Consider the following 15,272-nt stretch of genomic DNA (forward strand, 5'->3'; position numbering starts at 1 on the left):
GGCCAACATGGCGAAACTCTGTTTCTACTAAAAAATACAAAAAGTAGCCGGGCATGGTGGCGTGCGCCTGTAATCCCAGCTACTCAGGAGGCTGAGGCAGGAGAATCACTTGAACCCAGGAGGCAAAGGTTGCAGTGAGCCGAGATCATGCCACTGCACTCCAGCCTGTCTAAAACAAAAACAAAAACAAACAAACAAAAAAGATATAAACAAGGCAGTTCTAATTTAAAAGGAGTTGGGAGTGTCAGCTCCTCACCACTTGACTTCCCCCTGCCCCAGGAGGTCCCCGAGGAGTTTCCCCTAAGCCCTAGGGTTTCTACTCTACAAAAGGTATAGAGATGCTTAGGAGGGAAGACAGCAGAGAGATGGGAAGGAGGCTCCACAGTTAGAAGAAGAGTGAAAGGTGGTGGTGAGCATGCAGAGGCAGAGGGAGGGGAAGGGCTGGGAGTGGGAGGGCTGGGCAGGACCCATGGAGCGGATGGCATTTTGGGGAGATCATGGGAACAGCAGCACCGGGAGCTCAGGGGACTTTGAGGAAAGTGTGCCTGGACCCTGTCAGCAGAAGGAGGTGAGTAGTTCTCAGAGGCCGCAGGTGTAGCTGAGGAGGCCTCCTCCCCTGTCAGAATGGGGCTGTGCTCCAACTCTCCCCACCAAGTTCAGGTTTGACTTAAGGGAAACACAGGGTCCTGCTAGGAGGCCTCCAGGCCTGGGGCTAGGTAGGGTACAGGAAAAAGCGGCTCCAGTCCTGGAGGGAGGGCGTCCATTCCCAGCTTGATCACCGAAGGAAAACGAGGCCTGAATTCCGCAAGCTCTTTACTGCGGACCTAAGAACATTGCACCCCTCTCCACCCGATCCGAGGGCTGGCTGCGAGTTGGAGACCCTGCAGGCCCGCGCCTGCACAGCCCTCAGCCCCGCCCGCTTGTCCAGCTGCCTCGCAATTGGCTGCACCCTCTGGGTCCGAGCCCCCGGGAGGGTAATTAACGAGGGATTAATGAGATTTCCAAAGTCAACAGAAAAATCGATGGGCCGCGGAGCCCGAGCGGCGGCTGCGCAGTCCCGCTGGGGGAGGGCGTCGCGGGCATCGGTCTCACCTGGACGGACGATCCGCTCAGCGCCCGCAGTCGGTGGTTAGCCCACGGCGATGCCTCTCCCGGCCTCAGGTAAGCCCAGAGCGCCGGCGGAACTTTCCCAGCTTGCGCACCCCAGACACTGGCACATACTACCCCCCGCCCAAAAGCGGGGTTCACAAGTAGGGGCTGCAGGGATTGGAATGGGAAAGCGGAGTGACTGTGGAGAGGTGAACTCCCTTTAATCTAAGGCCGGCCCCTCCACCCGCCCCTCCACCCGCGCTCCGCGCCCCTACTCCTTTCCGTGGACCCGGGAAGCACAGACGGCCTCAGGGCGCGACTCCTCCCGGCCGGGTCCACACAGCAGAAAGTGGGCGCGGAGGCCTGGGGTGTGAGGTTGGTTGGGGCTGTCTGGACGCCCGGTCTGGGGCACGCAGGAAGCGGCTGCCCCGGCCCCGCAGTCCCTAAAATGGCTCGGAAGGAAATCCCGAGGGCGCCCGCACTCAGCAGCCTCCTCGGAGCCGGCCCTGCGTTGCTGGGCCGGGCGCCGGGCCCGACGGCTCCGCGGCTTTCATCACCGCTCCAGCCGAGACCCACAAACCAGTCCAGTGTCCCGGCCCTCCCTTGGACTGGCGTCGCGCCCAGGGGCGTGCCAGGGGGCGGCAGAGTACTGCTTGTCAGTTCCAGGTGCCCTTGCCCCAGCCTTCTGCCTGAGACCCCTAAATGCCCACTCCTGCCCCCTGCCCAGCCCGGGACCAAATTCGCTCCTTTGAAGGCTCACGCCAGCTGCCTTTGGAGGGCTGGACTCCAGGGTGGGAGACGGGGGATACTGTCAGGGCAAAGACCCCAGAGGAAGGGAACCTGGAACCTTGTCCCCCAGTGTCCCCTCCAGGCCTCCAGTCTGAATAAAATTCACCCTTGAAATTCACCAGTAATCCCGACACTTCCCAGCTCTCCAGGACCTCAAAAGAACTGGAAGGAAATGCAGAGATAGCCAACACTGAGCTTTCCAGGTGCCAGGCATTGCCGGCATTACTCTCTACCCGTGCTTCTTGCATGTATTAAATCATGTCATTCTGACAAAGCCCCTATTCGGCATTAATCCCCCCCCCCTTTTTTTTTTTTTTTTTTTTTTTTTTTTTTTTTTTTTTGAGACAGGGTCTAACTCTGTCCCTCAGGCTGGAGTTCAGTGTCGCAATCACAGCTCACTGCAGCCTCAGCCTCCCAGGCTGAAGCAATCCTCCCACATCAGCCTCCCGAGTAGCTGAGACTACAGGTGCATGCCACTACACCTGGCTAATTGTTTGGTATTTTTTGTAGAGACAGGGTTTTGCCATGTTCCCCAGGCTGGTCTCCAACTCCTGGGCTCAAGGGATCCGCTCACCTCAGCCTCCCAAAGTGCTGGAATTACAGGCATGAGCCACTGTAGCCAGCCTCGTTCCGGAAGTCTTTATTGAGGATCTACTATGCACCAGCTACTATTCCATAGTTGTGTATCCGTTTTGCAGATGACAACACTGAGGCACAGAGTCTAAGTAGCTCTCTGTAGTAGTCTCAGTAGTCTAAGATGACAGAGGTAATAAGTGCTGGAATCTGAGCTCTTGATCATTAATCTACCCTGCTTGGGGGCTGGAGGAGAGGGTGCAGGTTTTGGGGAAGGTGAAGTAGAGCAGTTAGAGTTGGGAGATATGCAGCAGGGAGGCATCCTTGCTCAATTTGGGTGGGGGAGCTTAGGAGGGAAAGATAAAGATCATCTGGAGTCTCCTCCCCAGCCAGCCTGGAAAGAGTTTAATGGGAAGGGTCTCCGTCCACAGCTCTGGTGCTGAAAATTCCCCAAAAGATGCCAGAGTCAGTGGACAAACACTGGGTGAATGTCACATCTGCGCTAGGTTTGGGGGGGTCCAAGTTAAGCAGGACCCAGTCTCTGTCCTGGAGGAGTTCCAGGCCTTAATGGGAGCCAGCCACACCCACAGCACACCAAACAGGGCACACCTCTCAATAGAGGGGAGTGGCCCCAGCAAAGTAGCACCAGAAGGCTTAGGCAGAGAGGAAGGCTTTCCAGGTGGGTGGGGAGGATGGGCGAGTGGCAGGGGGGCAGAAAGAAGAGCAGTGTCCAGGAGGGATGGCAGCAGGCAGGAGACCATGGGAGAAACGCAGAGCTTTCTACCTGAGCCTGGGTTGGTGTGGGAGGCAGATGCCTTGAGTACGGCAGGGGAGGTGGGACAGGGAGGAGACAGAACTTAGGCAAGGATGACAGAGTGGACTGGGAAAGGGGGGAAAATCATTTATAGAATCTTGAAAAGAGGCTCAAGTTTTAGTGCTCCATCTGCCCCAGAAGAGAACAGCAGAAGGTATAAATATGGAGCAGGTGGAGAATGGGAGAATATGACAAGGGGAGAATGGGAGCCCGGAGAGGTTGCATTTTCAAGCCAGATATGGTGAGGGTCTTCTGGTGTTGCATAGAGGGCACGTCTGAAGCTCCTGAAGCCTGAGGTCTCAAGGGAGAGACAGAGCAAAGCACAGCTAATGGAAGCAGAAGACAATGGGTGGTCAGCGTGGGGTGAGGTGGGAGTGCTGACGAGGGAAGGCCGCAGAGAGGAGGCGGGGTCTCTGCCGAGTCCTGAAGGACAAGCTAGAGTTACCCAAGGGGCAAAAGGGGTAGGCATTAAAGGCAAAGGATAGGGTGTGGGCAAAGACTGGGGGCATTCCAGGAAGTGCAGCAAGATGGTATAGCCCAAGGAGAGGGGAGTAGGGTCGAAGACAATGCTAGAGGGGTAAGTTGAAGCCAGACCAGGAAGCAGCAGCAGCTACTCTGCCTTGGGCAGAGAACCTGGAACCTTGTCCAGGCCCATACTAATCATACACCTCTCATTTTGAGAGGCCATGCAGGCTGTGTCAGTAGTTTGGACTTTATACTGAGGGCAATTAGTTGCCTTTGCAGGACTTTTAGTAGGGGAGAGGCACTCTGGGCAAGAAGACCAGTCCAAGAGAGCGAGGACGGGGGCCCAGACTAGGTAGTGGTTGAGGTCAAGAAAAATCAGGGCCAGGCATGGTGGCTCACACCTGTAATCCCAGCACTTTGGGAACCTGAGACAGGAGGATCACTCGAGGCGAGGAGTTCAAGACCAGCTTAGGCAACATAACACGACCCCGTCTCTGCAAAAAAAAAAAAAATTAAAATTAGCCAAGGGTGGTGGCACATGCCTATAGTCCCAACTACTCATGAGGCTGAATCGGGAGGATCACTTGAGCCCAGGAGTTCAAGATTGCAGTGAGCTATGATGGTGCCACCGCACTCCAGGCTGGGTGACAGAGCGAGACCCTAGCTCTAAAAATAGACAAATAAAAATCTAAGAGCAACTTGTGAGCTGGAATGAACAAGCTTGGGGCCTAAGAGAATGCAAGGGATGAGGGGAGAGGCAAAAAGGACACCCAGTTCTCTGCTAGGAGGTGTGGAGATGGAGATGTCACTCTGAGATTGTGACATTAGGAAGCAAGAGAATGGGAGCAATGAGCACCTAGAACCCTGAGCCCAGAGCACAAGGGCAGCGGCAGGACCAAGGAAGAGCCTGGGCGGAACAGGGGGTCTCTAGGGAGCCTTCTGGGTCAGCTCAGCCTCCCCACCAGGAGAGCGCCCAGAAGCAGCAGAACCATCCCCACGCTCAACAGCACCTCAGTCCCACCAGGAAGAAGGAGTGTCCAGTGGGGAGAGCATGCTGGACTCAGAGCTGCAGGCATTGGATGGCCCAAAATCTGGTCTTAGCAAGTGGTGACAAAGCGGTTGGCCTGCGTGAATGCTTGGGAGAGGTGAGGAAATGGCAGGAGACATTCAGGAAAAGAGGAGGGTAACGATCGTGTTTCCTACGTTATGCCAGGCACTCGTGGGACTTCCGGGAGTGGGGGGAGGGGCACAGAAATAGAAGCCAGTTCCTTCAAAGTCAACCTTCAAAGTCAAGGGCGTGGCAGCGGTGCTGATCCAGGCCTGTCCCATGCTCTCAGAAGACATTGTAAATCAACCCCAGAAACTTTTCCCTAAACCTTTAATGTACTTTAAAATTATTTTATTTATGTATTTATGTTTAAATGCAGGGTCTTGCTCTGTCACTCAGCTTGGAGTGCAGTGGTCCAATCATAGCTCACTGCAACCTTGATTTCCTGGGCTCAAGCCATCCTCCTGCCTCAGCCTCCTGAATAGTTGGGACTATAGGCATAAACCATCATACCTGGCTAATATATATATTATACACACACACACACACACACACACACACACACACATACATATATATATATATATGGTTTTTTTTGTGTTTTTTTTGGTTTTTTTTTTTGGAGAGATGGTGTCTTCCTATGTTGGCCAGGCTGGTCTTGAATGCCTGGGCTCAAGCAATCCTCCCACCTGAGGCTCCCAAAGTGCTGAGATTACAGGCATCAGCCACCATGCTCAGCCTAAAATTACTCTTAATTACATAAGCACTGTGCTAATTTTTTTTTTAAAAAACTAGAACAGTAAAGCTAAAAAGTCTGCTACTCCCAATCCCAGTACTCTCATCCCAGAAGAAACTCCTATTGTGAAACTGATGGGTATAATCTAGACCAGCAGTCCCCAGTCCCCAGGCTGGGTACAGGTCATGGACCAGTACCAGTCCATGGCCTGTTAGGAACCAGGCCGCATAGCAGGAGGTAAGTGATGGGGAGGAAGCATGACAGCCTGAGCTCTGCCTCCTGTCAGATCAGCAGTGGCAACAGATTCTCACAGGAGCACAAACCCTATCGTGAACTGCGCATGTGAGGGATGTAGGGGTTGCCCACTCCTCATGAGAATCTAATACCCAATGATCTGAAGTGGAACAGTTTCATCCTGAAACCATCCCTCCACCCTCCATCCATGGAAAAATTGTCTTCCACGAAACCGCTCCCTGGTACCAAAAAAGTTGGGGAGGGGACTGCTGGTCTAGACCTTTTAAAAGTAATCATATAGGTGCTTGTATATTCCCATAATACAGTATTGTTTCAGATCACACCATTCTTCCCTACCAAGCCCAGACACAGCCTCAGGATGCTTCTCTACAAAACATTTTAGGCAATCATTTCCCAACCAATCAGGGTCAGAATAAGAGAGGCCACCAATTTGCCCTCCCTGGTGTCAGAAGTGAAAGTCCTACCAGAAGGTGGAAGGACACCGCTGCCTTTTCATGGCAAAAAGTCACAGCCCTAGAAACTGGCCAGGCACTAGGCAGACGCTGACTTTAGGATCAGGCACAAGTCAGGAAGTGGGGTTGAGAGGGAGGACATGACCCTCACGCCAGTCAAACTAATTCCCCATGTTTATGTGCAGCACAAGCGGTTTCCGTAGGGTCTCCTGGTCTGTTTGAACCTCCTCAGGTCCTGTAAGATAGATGGGGCAGCTGCTATTAGTTCCAATGTCCCAACCAGAGAGGCCGCATAGCTGACCCTGGGTCACACAGCGGTTAGGGGCAGCATGGACTTGAACCCAGGACAGCCTGGCAGTTAACCCAGGACCCTTTCTCTGTCTCCAGCCCCTGCTGAGGCTACACCCATGCCTTCTTCAGAAGCACAGGAGACTGAAGCAGCCCCGGAGAAGGAGAACCGAGTGGATGTGGGGGCCGAGGAGAGAGCGGCCGCCACCCGGCCCCGGCAGAAGTCCTGGCTGGTGAGGCATTTCTCTCTGCTGCTGCGGCGGGACCGGCAGGCCCAGAAGGCCGGACAACTCTTCTCGGGGCTCCTGGCCCTGAATGTGGTGTTCCTGGGTGGCGCCTTCATCTGCAGCATGATCTTCAACAAGGTGGCCGTCACTCTGGGTGACGTGTGGATCCTGCTGGCCACGCTGAAGGTCCTCTCCCTGCTCTGGCTTCTCTACTATGTGGCAAGCACCACCCGCCGACCACACGCCGTGCTCTACCAAGATCCCCACGCGGGGCCCCTCTGGGTGAGGGGTGAGTGTCAGGTTGCTGGGGGGCTGGGCAGGGGTGGGGAGGGAGAGCCGGTTCCGCGCAGGTGCCAACGCCCGCCCACACGTCCGGCCAGGTTCCCTAGTGCTCTTCGGCAGCTGCACCTTCTGCCTCAACATCTTCCGAGTGGGCTACGATGTGAGCCACATCCGCTGCAAGTCACAGCTGGACCTTGTCTTCCCTGTCATCGAGATGGTCTTCATCGGCGTCCAGGTGACAGGCTTCTCACGTCCCCACATCACCGAGGACATACCCTATCTACCCATGCCGTGCACACACCTCCCACTACCTATGCCTAGGAACAGCCATACAGGCAAATACCTAATGTCCCAGGGTCTTTGCACACACACCACACCCCTCACACAAGTGTCCACGTCCACACATACCCACGGGTTCCTGCATCAACACACACACCGTGTCACCGAATGTAGACACTTAGAAGTCCAGCTGTCTATGCGTATGTAGGCATATCCCTGGATATACACTCCCTACATGTATAAACCTTCTCTTAAGAATACAATCTCGGCAGGGCGCAGTGGCTCACGCCTGTAATCCCAGCACTTTGGGAGGCCAAGGCAGGCAGATCACCTGAGGTCAGGAGTTTGAGACCAGCCTGGCCAACATGGTAAAACCCTGTCTCTACTGAAAATACAAAAATTAGCCGGGTGTGGTGGCGCACGCCTGTAGTCCCAGCTACTCGGGAGGCTGAGGCACAAGAATCGCTTGAACCCAGGAGGCAGAGGTTGCAGTGAGCCAAGATCGTGCCACTGAGCTCCAGCCTGGGCGACCGAGTGAGACTCTGTCTCAAAAAAAAAGAATACAATCGGCCAGGCGCGGTGGCTCACACCTGTTATCCCAGCACTTTGGGAGGCCGAGGTGGGTGGATCACAAGGTCAGGAGATCGAGACTAGCTGAGACCATCCTGGCTAACACAGTGAAACCCTGTCTCTACCAAAAATACAAAAACAAAATTAGCCGGGCGTGGTGGCAGGCGCCTGTAGTCCCAGCTACTCAGGAGGCTGAGGCGGGAGAATGGTGTGAACCCGAAAGGCAGAGCTTGCAGTGAGCCGAGATTGCGCCACTGCACTCCAGCCTGGGCGACAGAGCGAGACTCCAAAAAACAAAAAAGAAAAGAATACAATCTCCAGCTTCCTCTTAGGTTTCTCTTGTCACCAGGCATTGTGTTGGGTGCTTCGTTCCCGCAGTCTTATTTCCCCCAACAAGAAAGCACTTCCCCAAAGGGTGGGCTTTTTGGTCCCTTTTCCCAGCTGAGGCAACTAAGGCTCAGAGATGGTTTGCCACCGATTCAATACCACACAGCAAGAAGCAGTAGAGCCAAGATTCCGACCCAGTCTTTCTCCCTGTGTCTTTCACTGTAAATACACGCATGCACCCCAGGAACTCACACTGTGGTCCCACCACCTCCACCAGCCCCTGGGCTCAAGGCCCTGTCTCTTTCAGACCTGGGTGCTCTGGAAACACTGCAAAGACTGTGTTCGGGTCCAGACCAACTTCACTAGGTAAGACTTCTCTCCCTCCCAAACCCTCTGGCCTCTCTGTCCTCCCCACCACTTCCCTGGTCAGGGTGGCCGTGGGGCTATAGGTTAGTCTGGGATGTGTCCTAGGTGGCCCCAGGGCTGCCTCTTGTGTCCTAGTGCCAGTGTGACACTAGGGAGTGAGTGGTTGGGAGTGAGTGGTTGCCCCAACAACAGCGGATGGTGAGGGTTTGGCACCTGGGGAGCCGGCCAGGGTGTGTGAGAAGAGTGTGGCATTTCCCCCAGGTGTGGCCTGATGCTGACCCTGGCCACAAACCTGCTGCTGTGGGTTCTGGCCGTTACCAATGACTCCATGCACCGAGAGATCGAAGCTGAGCTTGGCGTCCTCATGGAAAAATCCACAGGTATGGAAGGGAGACCAGGTCTTCCTTGCCCTGAAACACACACACACACACACACACATACACACACACACACAAACGCTACACTCTCTAAAACAGGTGAGGCTCAGTAGGTCTATAGAGTTGGGAGCAAACTCTAGAGGCCAGATTAGGAATCAACAGAAAACTGAAGTTTGCCAGTGGTCCCCATCCCACCCCATCAGGTGCTGACGCCCTGCACCCAACTCCAGGTGTCCAGCTAGCCATCAGCAAGCCAGCCACTGATCCTGGCTGAGCGAGCCACTAAGTCCTTCAGGTATGCACCCCGCCCGTGGTATTTGCATTTTACTTGCAAGCAACTCAACAGCCTCCCGGGCTGAAAGGAATATCTTCCTAATACAATTTTAGGTGCCTGGCCTCATCAATCAGGTGGGACGGAAGATATCTGGACAGAAAAAAACTCCCAAGATTGTCCCATATGCCTCACCTCCTATCCTAGAGGCTGCATCCCATACCCTACATGGGAACACTGCTCTGTGGGATTGAGCCACACCTGTATGTACATGCCCCACCCCGCCCCGGGTGGCATCACCATCACGCCCTGCAGCCCAGCCCTCCCAGCACATCCACACATTCACATACCCGCTGCATCAGTCATGACACGCCTGTGTACTGTGAGCATTCTATATACTCTGCTTGCATTTCTCAGAAAAGCTGTGCAGAGAGAATTTTTGCCAAGTGACATCATGGATTTTGAAATTATAAAATAATTCAGGGCTGGGCACAGTGGCTCACGCCTATAATCCCAGCGCTTTGGGAGGCCGAGGCAGGCAGATCACCTGAGGTCAGGAGTTTGAAACCAGCCTAGGGAACATGGCGAAACCCCGTCTCTACTAAAAATACAAAAATTACCCAGGCATGGTTGTGGGTGCCTGTAATCCCAGCTACTCAGGAGGCTGAGGCATGAGAATCGCTTGAACCCGGGAGGCGGAGGTTGCGGTAAGCCGAGATCGCGCCATTGCACTCCAGCCTGTGTGATGAGAGTGAAACTGTCATAAAACAAAATAAAATAAGATTCAAGCATTATAAATGAGTAGAAGAACAAGACATACCCATCATCTAGGCATAATAATTATTAATATTTGGCCATATTTATTTATTTTTAATTTTTGCTGAAGTACTTAAATTACAGAAATCATGACATTATATCTCAAAATATTTCAGCATGCATCTTTTTTTCTTCTTTCTTTCTATTTTTTTCTTTTTGAGACAGGGTCTCGCTCTGTCACCCAGGCTGGAGTGCACTGGTGCAATCATAGCTCACTACAGTTTCAAACTTCTGGGCTCAAGCGATCCTCCCACCTCAGCCTCCTGAGTAGCTGGGACTACAGGCACATGACAGCACACCCAGCTAATTTTTAAAATTTTTGTAAAGATGGAGTCTCACAAAAAAATTTCTGAGCCCAGACTCATCTCAAACTACTGGGTTCAAGTGATCCTCCCTCCTCAGCTTCCCAAAGTGCTGGGATTATAGGCATGAGCCACCATGCCGGACCCAGTGTGCATCTCTTTAGAAAGAGATGTATTCCCCCACACGACCACAATGCTATTACAATTGTTAACAAAATCCTTTAACTTCATTCTGTCCTCTAAATCAATCTATATCGCACTTTCTCCAGTTAGCCCCAGAAATGTCTTTTACAGACGGTTTGTTCAAACATGCAGTGCATTTGGTTAAGTCTAAATTGGTGTTTTCCCACTCACCTTGAGACTTGTCAGGTTGCTTCCTCCTGGCAGTGTTTAACTCACATCCCTCTCCCCTACTTTTCCTTGGAACGGGAAGTATAGACAAAATCTTGATTAGATTCAGGTTAGATATTTTCGGCCCCAGCTTCTTCCAGGTGATGCTGTGTGCTCTGAGGGACAGGGATGGCAAGGTACTAATGACTGATGACCTGACCCTGAGTGCTGCTGAGGCCGATCGCCGGGTTCCGCTGTCACAGCCACGGGTTTTCCCTTGAGCCCAGGAAGTAATCTGTGGAGGTGACATTTGGCACCGGAGACATCATGTGAGGGTTCTTGGGTTTCGGTTTTTTTGAGACACACTCTCACTCTGTCACCCAAAGTGGAATGCAGTCATGGGAACACGGCTCACTGCAGCCTCAACCTTCCAGGCTCAAGTGATCCTCCCACCTCAGCCTCCCAAATAGCTGGGACTACAGGTGTGTGCCATCCGGCTAATGTTTTTTGTTTGTTTTTGTTTTTTGTTTTTTGTGGTTTTTTTTGAGATGGAGTTTTGCTCTGTCACCCAGGCTGGAGTGCAATGGCACAATCTTGGCTCACTGCAACCTCTGCCTCCTGGTCTCAAGCCATTCTTCTGCCTCAGCCTCCCGAGTAGCTGGGATTACAGGCACGTGCCACCATGCCCAGCTAATTTTTGTATTTTTAGTAGAGACGGGGTTTCACCATGTTGCCCAGGCTGGTCTTGAACTCCTGACCTCAGGTGATCCACCTGCCTCAGCCTCCCAAAGTGTTGGGATTACAGGCATGAACCACCGCACCTGGCCATGTTTTTTATTTTTAGTAGAGACGAGGTCTCACCATGTTACCCAAGTCGATCTTGAACTCCTGAGCTCAAGCAGTCTTCCTGCCTTGGCCTCTCAAAGTGCTGGGATTATAGGCATGAGCCACTGCGCCTGGCTGGCATCATGTTTTTAATGCTTTACGTAAGTTTGGCATCTGAAGTCTTCAATTCCTTTGAAAAAGAATGACCATTCTGTGGGATTTGTGATCTCTTTGCCTGGGCCTCAGTTTCCACATTGGTAAAAGGAGCGGCTGGGTCTCTTTCAGCTCTAGCGTATTCCAGGGAATGGGAGGTATCTGTGTAGCCAGTTTCCTCAGAGCAGAGCCTGCCTGAATGTCTGTCCCTCCCACCCTGCCTCCCTCCCAGGCAATGAGACCAACACCTGTCTGTGCCTCAATGCCACCGCGTGTGAAGCTTTCCGGAGAGGCTTCCTGATGCTCTACCCCTTCAGCACTGAGTACTGCCTCATCTGCTGTGCTGTGCTGTTTGTCATGTGGAAGAACGTGGGCCGCCGCGTGGCACCCCACATGGGTGCCCACCCTGGCACCGCACCCTTCCACCTGCACGGGGCCATCTTCGGGCCGCTGCTAGGCCTGCTGGTGCTGTTGGCAGGTGTGTGCATCTTTGTGCTCTTCCAAATCGAGGCCAGTGGCCCTGCCATTGCTCGCCAGTACTTCACCCTCTACTATGCCTTCTATGTGGCTGTGCTGCCCACCATGAGTCTGGCGTGCCTGGCGGGCACAGCCATACACGGGCTGGAGGAGAGAGAGCTGGACACGGTCAAGAACCCTACCCGCAGCCTGGATGTGGTGCTGCTAATGGGTGCTGCACTGGGCCAGATGGGCATCGCCTATTTCTCCATCGTGGCCATTGTGGCCAAGCGCCCGCATGAGCTGCTCAACCGCCTCATCCTGGCCTACTCACTGCTGCTCATCCTGCAGCACATCGCTCAGAACCTCTTCATCATCGAGGGCCTGCACCGGCGCCCACTCTGGGAGACAGTTCCCGAGGGCCTGGCAGGAAAGCAGGAGGCTGAGCCTCCCCGCAGAGGCTCCTTGCTGGAGCTGGGCCAGGGCCTGCAGCGGGCCTCACTGGCCTACATCCACTCCTACAGCCACCTCAACTGGAAGCGGAGGGCACTCAAGGAGATCTCACTCTTCCTCATCCTCTGCAATATCACAGTAAGTGGCTGGGCTAAGGGGCCTGGAGGGTAGAGGTGGCCAGGCAGACCCAGAAAGCCTCACTCAGGAAGGGATGGATCAAGGACACATCTTTTTCCAACTAGCTTGATGCTGCTTGAGAATGTCCCCCCAGTTCCCTACAGGGTGCCTGGCACAAATGAATGTGCCAAGCACTTGGCTAAGTGCTCTTCACAAACAAATATGTAAGACATCCACCCTCCAGAAACTTCCTGTCTAGTTGGGAAGACACCACTGAATTCATCATCCCTGGGTTCAGTCAAAGGAAGAGATCAGGAAGTACCTGATTTTCTAAGACACTCCTAGAGGAAGATGTTGATAATGGCTGCCCAGCTTCTGGTGGAAGTCCCAGGTACACCTTTCCAGGCAATGTCTCTACGCTTCATTGAATCATGACAGTAACTCCATGCAACAGACACTATTGCTGTCCCTTTTCACAGAGGAGGAAACTAAGGCTTAGGTTATTGTACCTGCCCAAGTACCCACAGCTTGTAAGTGGCAGGGCTGGGACAACTCAGGGTTGTTTGACTCCAAGCAATCAATGCACTGAAAACATACCCGAGAAATGAAACCTCTGGTCCAGGCAGAGAATAAATTGGCTCTAAAGTGCATTAGGAGCTCAGCAAAGGAACTGTGGGCCTGCATAGCCAAGGAAGGCTTCATGAAGGTTTGATCTGAGCCTTGAGGAATGGGTAGAATTTGGACAGGAAGGTAGGAGGGGGCAGGGGGTCATAACTAGCAGAAATGACAGGGCACAGTGGCTCACACCTGTAATCCCAGCACTTTGGGAGGCCGAGGGAGGAGGATCCCTTGAGCCCAGGAGTTTAAGACCAACCTGGGCAACACAGGGAGACCCTGTCTCTACAAAAAAAAATTTTTAATTAGTCTGGGCACGGTGGCTTACGCCTGTAAGCCCAGCACTTCGGGAGACTGAGGTGAGTGGATCATTTGAGGCCAGGAGTTGGAGACCAGCCTGGGCAACATGGTAAACCCCATCTCTACTAAAAATACAAAAATTAGCCAGGCATGGTGGTACACACCTGTAATTCCAGCTACTCGGGAGGCTGAGGCACGAGAATTGCTCAAACCCAGGAGGCAGAGGTTTCAGTGAGCTGAGATCGTGCCACTGCACTCCAGCCTGGGTGACAGAGTGAGACTCTGTATCTTAAAAAATAGTAATAATAAAAATAAAAATTAGCCAGGCATGATGGTGCATGCCTGTAGTCCCAGCTACTTGGGAGGCTGAGGTGGGAGGATCACTTGAGCCCGGGAGGTTGAGGCTGCAGTGAGCTGTGATCCTGCCACTGCACTCCAGCCTGAGTGACACAGTGAGACCTGTCTCAAAAAAATAAATAAATAATAAAAATTAAAAGTAGCTAGCCGAGGAGTGAAGCCTGAGCTCAGGGTACAGGGTGGGGGTGCCCAGCTTGACAGAGCAGGTGGCGTGCTGGGAATTCCTGCTTCTCCCCACACGTGGCGGCAGCCTGGGGACTCCTGACCCATCTGAAGTTCAGGCTGGCCACAGGCAAGCTCACAGAGATGGCTGGGGATAGCTAAGGCCTTCTGCAGTAGGGCGAGAAAGATCTGGGGGAAAGAAGAGCTCACGCTGAAAGCCCAAGGGTTAGAAGACGATTGAGCGGGAGGTGGGGGTGGCACTGGAGGGGCTGCAGGTTTGGGGGCTGCCTCCCCTGAACTGAGTGCCTTGGGGCACAGGAGAGCCCTTCCCTAACTCAGCACATCCTCTCCCCCAGCTGTGGATGATGCCTGCATTTGGCATACACCCGGAGTTTGAGAACGGGCTAGAAAAGGATTTCTACGGCTACCAGATATGGTTCGCCATCGTCAACTTCGGCCTGCCTCTAGGGGTCTTCTACCGCATGCACTCTGTGGGAGGCCTGGTGGAGGTCTACCTGGGGGCCTGAGGCTGCCCACCCCCGGCAGAACCTCGAAGTGCCAAGGTGGGGAAGATGGTAGCCCAGAGTCTCTGAGCAGATGCCTCATTCTGAAGTGCCAAGACCAGCCTGAGGCTCTCAAGGCCTCCTGCTCCCCAGAGCCTCACTGAAGGGGAGGGCACTGCCTAGAGCCAGAGGCCAATAGCAGGGGCCTGGACACTGAGCTTCTGATGCCCACAGCCAGGCCTGGGCACATGCCTGCCCCCTGCCTTCCCACCACAATCCGCAAGCCAAGGGTGCACCCCAGGAGGCTGGCAGGGGCCCCCTCACGGCTACTCTCTGGGAGGGTCAGACCTACATGACCGAGTCTGGGGAGCTTGGTGAGGGGCGCCCCTCTCCAGCCAGGCCACAGGGGTCTGCCCCCTGCTGCGAGAAGAGCACCTGGTCCAAGTGTGGCTCTGGACATCCTCAGAGCTCAGAGCTCCGAGCTAGGAGGCCAGCTCCTTTCCCCACACACCTGTCTCCTAATGAGCTCATTCATTGGCTGCCAGGCAGGGTTCAACAGCTCTCTCCTGCGGCATAAACCCTATTTGTTTGATCGATTACATTCAGGCTCATGGCATTTGTTCCCAGGGACAGAACTGCTCCTCCGGACATGGTGGGAAGGAATGGTCCTTTTGA

The 15,272-nt window shown here is 53.7% G+C and overlaps 1 protein-coding gene across 1 annotated transcript; it reads left to right on the forward strand.

Annotated features, from left to right (window-relative positions):
- Positions 1 to 1,022: 1,022 nt before the first annotated feature.
- OTOP3 (otopetrin 3) lies at positions 1,023 to 15,195 on the forward strand. Its single transcript, XM_054670049.1, has 7 exons — positions 1,023 to 1,128; positions 6,642 to 7,025; positions 7,117 to 7,253; positions 8,502 to 8,560; positions 8,822 to 8,940; positions 11,867 to 12,681; positions 14,451 to 15,195. The coding sequence occupies exons 1-7, from the start codon at positions 1,023 to 1,025 to the stop codon at positions 14,619 to 14,621; spliced, it is 1,791 nt and encodes a 596-aa protein (XP_054526024.1). The 3' UTR covers positions 14,622 to 15,195.
- The last annotated feature ends 77 nt before the right edge of the window (positions 15,196 to 15,272 follow it).

The sequence above is a fragment of the Pan troglodytes genome, chromosome 19, assembly GCF_028858775.2.
Source record: "Pan troglodytes isolate AG18354 chromosome 19, NHGRI_mPanTro3-v2.0_pri, whole genome shotgun sequence".
Classification (NCBI taxonomy): domain Eukaryota; kingdom Metazoa; phylum Chordata; class Mammalia; order Primates; family Hominidae; genus Pan; species Pan troglodytes.